General features: G+C 30.9%; 1 protein-coding gene across 1 annotated transcript in view; it reads right to left on the bottom strand.

Annotated features, from left to right (window-relative positions):
- Positions 1-5235: 5235 nt before the first annotated feature.
- LOC142342876 (vesicle-associated membrane protein 7-like) overlaps positions 5236-6000 on the bottom strand; it is an 87474-nt gene continuing 86709 nt past the window's right edge. The window contains exon 5 of the mRNA XM_075394515.1: positions 5236-5531. Coding sequence (XP_075250630.1) covers positions 5370-5531 — 162 coding nt within the window. The 3' untranslated portion in view covers positions 5236-5369. The remainder of the gene's footprint in view (positions 5532-6000) is intronic.

Here is a 6000-nt window from a genome sequence, read left to right as displayed (position 1 = left end):
ATAGGGCGAAATTGGAAAAACAATCAATTTTTTTCAAACCAAATAAGTTCTAAAGTCTTAAAAATCATTAGCTTTTAACGAAATAATTATGAATAAATTTACAAAACTTTCATTATGAAACCAACAGGACATATCGTTAGTTAGATGAAGCCATAGGAACGAACCACAGAAGCAGAAAAACTCAAAAAATTAAACAAATTGCGAAAACACAAACTATTGAAGCCATTAAAATCTTTAGCTATTATCTGAATACTATGTATTCTTCCTTCCATTTTCATTCATACTAAAGAAACTAAACTTATACAGAAGGATTACATAAGTGCATTAGGGCAACATTTGAAAATCATTGTGATCTGTTATTACGCGAATGTGCTAAAAGAAGAGAAAAAGAAACACAAGTACTCCACTAAAATTTTATTTAAACGGATATTGTCCACAAATAAAATATCATTTACGACATTATATTATTGGACATTTAAATTTTTCGAAAAAAAAAATATTGTATTAGACTTCTCAATGTTGAAAATAAGATACAAGTTGATGAAAAAATCAACAAAAATTGAATAGTTAAAAAAATTATTGAAAATGTATAATATCACTTTGAGAATATTCGCTATAAAATGACTGCCTCGGGTAACATCAATCATTGAATACTCATTTACAAGCCATTGTGACCAGTCACCATTTTACGCCTACCTCCTCGATACGTCATCGATACGATAAGACATTACAATAAGTCATTGACTAAGAAAACAACAACAAAGACAGGCAAAAACCAAAAATTCAGTAGAAAAGTGCGAAGTTTAGAAAAAAGTGTTGAAGCCATTTAAACCATGAGTTTTTCTTTAAACTGTTATCTATGATCCATTAAACATCTTTTCTAAGCCAATTGGAACTAACTCTAATAGAATAATGTGATCAGATTTCAGAAGAACCACAAATAACCACAATTTTAGTTTTTGATTAAGTTCCGCAGACAAAACAATGTATTGCAAAATCCTTTGAAAATATTGTGAAATCAGTTAACTCAATTTGTCCCTCTTTCAATGTCATTTATGCAGTTTTTCTATTCTATTACTCAGCTTCCGTTTCTGGTTTAGTTGGTTGAAAACTTCAAATTCTTGTTCTATTTAACTGTTTCTTAAAAGACAGTCTATTCGACAATATGTGAGAGAATCGAATCTCTGCAAACTTGCATAAACTCTTTAGCAAAGATCACAGACTACATTTAAATATATCATTCTTACAACGATGCTCGTTAATGTGCGTTCGCACATGATGTTCCGACCCGAGTTCATCTACACTTTTGACTTGAACCCTTGAACTGTCAACCAAATGAACCCATAATAAAAATAGAAGTTGAGTTTAAAAAAAATGTTTAAAAACCTAACTACTTATTGAATTACATAATGCCATGTCTCATTACAGCGCTGAGGAGGACTTTCAAGAAAAACTAAGAAAAAAACAAACAACAAAAGAAGCAAAAACAGAAAATTCACGGCAAAAACTAAGTATCTAAAATTGAAGGCACCTAGTAACAACGCCAAAATGCAATCGTATAAAAACTTAACTGCAAAAGTTTAATTTGTCAATACTATACAACAGATGGTAACTTTCCTTAATGAGACAGAATAGGTAACAAAGTCGACAAAAGGAAATAATAAGGCGAAATTGGAAAAACAATCAATTTTTTTCAAACCAAATAAGAAGGATTACATAAGTGCATTTGGGCAACATTTGAAAATCATTGTGATCTGTTATTACGCGAATGTGCTAAAAGAAGAGAAAAAGAAACACAAGTACTCCACTAAAATTTTATTTAAACGGATATTGTCCACAAATAAAATATCATTTACGACATTATATTATTGGACATTTAAATTTTTCGAAAAAAAAATATTGTATTAGACTTCTCAATGTTGAAAATAAGATACAAGTTGATGAAAAAATCAACAAAAATTGAATAGTTAAAAAAATTATTGAAAATGTATAATATCACTTTGAGAATATTCGCTATAAAATGACTGCCTCGGGTAACATCAATCATTGAATACTCATTTACAAGCCATTGTGACCAGTCACCATTTTACGCCTACCTCGATACGTCATCGATACGATAAGACATTACAATAAGTCATTGACTAAGAAAACAACAACAAAGACAGGCAAAAACCAAAAATTCAGTAGAAAAGTGCGAAGTTTAGAAAAAAGTGTTGAAGCCATTTAAACCATGAGCTTTTCTTTAAACTGTTATCTATGATCCATTAAACATCTTTTCTAAGCCAATTGGAACTAACTCTAATAGAATAATGTGATCAGATTTCAGAAGAACCACAAATAAATACAAAAAATATCCAAATGTCCAAAAAATTTATGAAAACTCGCGCATCGATTTTATTAAAGCAATAGTTAGAAGATAAAGCCGTAAATTAGATTATTTTTGTTTAAGTTGGAAAGAAGGAGTTCCGGTAATTACTGAGGCGTTCGTACAGTTCAAGAAGATAAATTTACGATTGGTTAATGTTCAAAAAACTTTTTCGAAATTATTTTTTGAAGTCTTAACAGCCATAAAGTTCAATAGCTTTCAAAAAAAGTCAACAAATAAGCTCAGGTTTTACTCAATAGAAGAACAAAAATGTTTATCAAGCATGGCTAATCAATGAAATATCACACAATAAGTCTTCTGACTATGGAACAGAAACAAATACAGAAACCAATAATTCATTAGATAAGACCGAGAAGAGAGTGTCGCAGCCATTTAAAACGTATTTTTTATCAAAAAATTTAATCTATGCTCCATTTAACGAATTCTCAAAACCAATGGGAGCTATCAATGTTAGGATTATGTGATAAGATTTCAATAGGAACCAAAAACACAAAAATATCCAAAAAATTAAAATTTTTTTGAAATCTTGTGGCATCGAAGTCAAAAAACCAGGAGTTAGAAAAAAATGGTAAGCAAAATAGTTTAGTTTGCTGTAGAAAGAAAGGAAGGGGATCTGGTCATTACTGAGAAATTCTTACATTTCCTGAAAATAAGATTAAAATTGGTTAATGTTAAAAAATTTTTTTTGAAAAATTGTTTTTAAAGTCTTAACAGACAATAAGATCAATAGCTTTCAACAGAAGTCAACAAAAACGCTCAGTTATGACTTGACAGAAGAACGCAGATGTTTTTCATGCTTTAGTAATCAATAAGAGATCACAATAAATCTTATGACTATGAAAACGACAACAAATACAGGCAAAAACCAAAAAATCAGTAGAAAAGTGAGAGAAGAAAGTGTCGAAGCAATTTAAATCATAAGCTTTTCTCTGAAAACTTTATCTATGATCCATTGAACGTCTTCCCTAAACCAACGGGAGCTATCCAATTTAGGATAATGTGATAACATTTCAAAAGGATTCTAAAATACGAAAATATCCAAAAATTTTAAAAATTTTTTTTGAAATCTTGTGGCATCGAAGTCTTAAAACCAATAAGTAGAAGATAAAACTGCTCAACAGGTTAACTTTGGTTGCACTAGAAAGGATGGGGATCCTCTCAGTACTGAGACTGACTTACAGTTAACAAAATTAAATTTATGATCGGTTAATTTTCAAAAAAAAAATTTCGAAAAATTATATATAAAGGCTTAACAATCATTAGCTGTTCAATCAAAGCACTGAATAGCTTCACTAATGCTCATTACGAAACCCATTGCACTCTTAGTAAACGATTCTATGCCATTCAGTAAAACCTCAAAAAAATCAGTAAAACCTCAAAAAGAAAATCAAAAATTCATTAAAAAATACAAAAGCTCAGAGTCGAAGCCATAAAAAACATGTGCGTTCCTTGAAAACGTGTTTTTTATTCATTAGGCGTCGTTTTACTGTAAATCAGGTTTATTATTAACTAAACATTGATATGAAAAATGACCAGTCTCGAGGTGACCTAAAAATATGAAGTTTTCTAAAAAAAAACAGCTCTCAATTAGAATTCGAATTTTTTTTATAGTAAACCTCCCTATGAGACCAAAACTAGTCTTCTTTATCACCTTTTATAAATTAGTAAGTTGAAATTGATTCCTTTTGTGGCAAGAAATGTAATCTTGAATTAAAAATTTTCAAAGAAAAGATCATAATTTGAAGAAAAATTACACTAAAAGTGAACGAAATCATACCAAATATGACGTGTTCACACAAAACTTCAATCCTCGATAACTCCTCCAAAAATACAAAATTCAAAAAAAATCTTTTTAATTTCAAATTCTAGACTGGACGAGCTTTTTAATGATACCACTCACATTTCTCTACGATGAATATATCGATCGGCCAAAATTGACTGAACAAAAAAAACCTATTTGAGCATATATTTCCTTCCCCCACAAGTGGGGTCGGAACAATAAATTTTGATTATTATAGTTTTTTCCATAACTAACTACCATTAGCAAATTTAGCAGCGGAAATTCTTTATCTAACTAAAAAAAAATAGGAAATTCGATTACTTATAATTACATGAAAAATTAAAGCAGAAACTTGGTTTAAAAAATTACGAAAAAACAAGGGTGCTTCGCAAACTTGGATGTATTTTTCATTACCCAGCAGGGCCTTTAATCAGGCGTCCATAGAAAAACTCCGACGCTTATCTTGCAAGAATCTCACAAGATCGACGCTTATCTTTCAAGATCTTGCAAGCTGGATTGTAGTTTTACAAGTCTCTTGCAAGATTATTGCAAGATTTTTTAAGATAGCCGTCGGTTTTATACTAGGAGTATACAACTTTTTTTGTCAAGTAGACAGTATGGTTGATTTGAATTTTGAAAATTAAACAATTTTTAAAAAATTTTTTGTTGCATCACATCAAAATTAAATGCATTAAAAATTTTGAATGAAATGATTTTTTATTATATAATTAAAAGTTCCTGTCTTACAATTCCTGAAATCAGCTATAGTAATTAACCAAACCATTTGGTTACAAATTATACCAGAAAGCTTGAGAATAGGAAATACTTCATGGATCGTGGTAGAACGAATGGAATTTCTTCCTAATCTTCCTCGCTAAGTTCGCCTAATTTGCCGTTTTTTGGATCAAAACATCAGCCCAATGGCTGCAAAAAATACGTTCGCATATCCGAGATTTCGCTCAATATCCGATTCTCATCTAATTTTTAAAACAATTTTTTCGGTATAAATTAGCCCCCATCACGCCTTTTTCAACCTTAATGGCTCAGTCAACTTTTTTCGAAAACAGAAGCCATTATATAATTTTTTATTAAAGTCTTATATTTGATGTCGATTAGACATACAGACAAGGACTACCAAAAATAACATAACTTTAAACGCCAATTTGAAAATTTCCAATTTTTTTATTTTAATGTTGAGAGATGTTAATTGTTGCCACAGTTGGAAAAGTCAGGATGGCAAACTCCAAACACAACTGCGAACACGATGATAATGGCGAGGACTGCGATCAGGGCGACCCAGAGTTTCATGTTCTGCCAGAAGTACTTCTGTCTCACTTTGCGACTCGTAGCACGGAAAGAAGAGGACTGAAAAAACCCACAATCACGAGTGAAATTGATAATGTAACCCAATATTTGGGATATTATATCCAGGAAAAAATGCAATATTTTCATAGTATTTTTTACACCTCACTCAAATGTTTACGGTTGCGAGTCCTATTCGAGTACGTTCGCATGGTTCCACAGAAGTGAAACATGAACGCACGTTATCGATTTATTTTGCAATAGTTTGCCCCCAATTCGTTCCAATTCTAGTCAAGGCCAGTTTTTGTCCGGATTGTCTAATCACGGCCTGTTTGTTTGGATCGCATGGTTCATTTTTCTACCACTTTACAGGTGTTCTTTATTGGTATCAGAATCAAGGAATTAAAACTCTCGGAAAATTATCTCCAGCTTAAACGAGATAGGGAAAAGTGTACTCGATAGGGAGAAGCATACACAGCCGTTCAAAGTAAAAAATTTAAGATTAGCGTCACATAAAGTGAAATTAAATAAG

The sequence above is a fragment of the Convolutriloba macropyga genome, chromosome 7, assembly GCF_964194025.1.
Source record: "Convolutriloba macropyga chromosome 7, txConMacr16.3, whole genome shotgun sequence".
In the NCBI taxonomy this organism is placed as follows: domain Eukaryota; kingdom Metazoa; phylum Xenacoelomorpha; order Acoela; family Convolutidae; genus Convolutriloba; species Convolutriloba macropyga.
This window is presented reverse-complemented; position numbering and strand designations above follow the sequence as displayed.